Source organism: Aspergillus foveolatus, assembly GCF_047715535.1.
Source record: "Aspergillus foveolatus strain CBS 279.81 unplaced genomic scaffold BDW70scaffold_265, whole genome shotgun sequence".
Classification (NCBI taxonomy): Eukaryota; Fungi; Ascomycota; class Eurotiomycetes; order Eurotiales; family Aspergillaceae; genus Aspergillus; species Aspergillus foveolatus.
This window is the reverse complement of record NW_027396329.1, coordinates 3,300-4,947: the sequence shown is the minus strand read 5'-3', so window position 1 is coordinate 4,947 and position 1,648 is coordinate 3,300. Positions and strand designations below refer to the sequence as shown.

Here is a 1,648-nt window from a genome sequence, read left to right as displayed (position 1 = left end):
CCTGCTATACAAACGGCGTAGAGTATCAAACAGATATGTAAACGAGCGAGGTGCTGAACATTGATTAGTAAGGAGGAGTCTCCTCCGGTTGACAGATAGGGTGTGTTATATCATAAAGCTCTTGGAATGGCAATGTTCGGCCTGGCGGTAGGTTTGTCTTGATTGCTTAACTCATAGTAGTAAGGCCCTCTACTCTTGAAACAGCTCTAAAAATAGTCCTGAATGCTTCCTTTGAAAGTTGTATATAATCTTTGTCATTGTCTTCGTCTCGAGAAGATTCAAGGAGCTGGTCTCCTTTAACAATATTCCCTCTGATGGCAGCCTCGATCTCTAAATAGCGTGAGCAATGGTCAAAATGAGATGAACCAACCTCAACATACTTGTAATAGCAAGCCTTGCCGCCTCCTTGTCATCTGGCTAACTGCTTTGACACAAGATGTCAAGGATTTCTGATAGCTTCAACCTGAAGTTGGGAGGAAGGACGCCCTGTAAATCTGTTTCATGCTCGATTTTGATATAAGCAATGTCCAAGAGCATTGCTTCCTCTTCGGAACTAAGATCTTTGGCACTTTTCCATTCCGTTACCTCTGCCCCACGGCCTGCCTCCCATGGGTCATTGCCCTTAAGTCCCCATAACCTATACTGGGTGAACCCTAATATGAATGAGTTATACTATGGCCACATTAAAGGAGGTAGCTTCCGTACGAGATGATGCCAGATCACAATATGGAGGCCAGTCCATGTCCAGATTCCCGTCAGCATCTGGATACGTTCGGGAGTCTGGATCGTCACAAATAGCCTTGACCTCTCCAAAAGTCAATTTAAAGCCCTGAGGAACAATATCAGGAAGGCCCTGGCCATCGTGCGTCACTATCCCCTTAATGATGTCTCTTTTCTGTCGAGGAGTAAGCTGACTGGCATTTTGAGGGAAATTGCCAGGTCGAGAAACAGCGGCCGGGGGCTTTCCGGTGTTGGAAATAGTGGTCGCGGTACCAGGGCCCTGGGATGCAGCGGCCGGGGGCTTTTCAGTGCTGAAATTAGTGGTCGTGGTACCAGGGCCCTGGGGTGTAGTGGCCGGGGGAACAGGGCCCGGGGGCTTTTCAGTGCTGGTATTAGTGGCCACGGTACCAGGGCCCTGGGGTGCAGTGGCCGGGGGAACAGGGGCCGGGGGCTTTTCAGTGCTGGTATTAGTGGCCACGGTACCAGGGCCCTGGGGTGCAGTGGCCGGGGGAACAGCGACCAGGGGCTTTTCAGTGCTGGTATTAGTGGTCGTGGTGCCAGGGCCCTGGGGTGTAGTGGCCGGGGGAACAGGGACCGGGGGCTTTTCAGTGCTGGTATTAGTGGTCACGGTACCAGGGCCCTGGGGTGTAGTGGCCGGGGGAACAGGGGCGGGGTTCTGTCCATTGGAACCAACCGACGGACTCGGGTTAGTAACTGAAGGCTGACTTGCCATGGCGGATGAAGTAGTCTTGTCACTAGGTAGTTAAGAGGGTGTCAAGCAAGAGATGACTGTACCAGCAGCCTAAAGAGTTTCAGAAGATTGTAGTGAATGACAACGCAGGTCCTTATATTTATGCACCTGGAAAGCAGCCTACAAACTTGTGGGTCCTAGAAACTGTGGCTTGTAGCTCACAGAAACCATGGCCTT

General features: G+C 51.2%; 1 protein-coding gene across 1 annotated transcript; it reads right to left on the bottom strand.

Annotated features, from left to right (window-relative positions):
* Positions 1–417: 417 nt before the first annotated feature.
* Positions 418–1,453, bottom strand: BDW70DRAFT_165252 (uncharacterized protein; the record flags this gene model as incomplete). The annotated part of the gene is made up of 2 exons (XM_073741695.1): positions 418–653; positions 706–1,453. 2 exons carry the CDS (start codon positions 1,451–1,453, stop codon positions 418–420), a joined length of 984 nt encoding a protein of 327 aa, XP_073590465.1.
* Between the last annotated feature and the right edge of the window lie 195 nt (positions 1,454–1,648).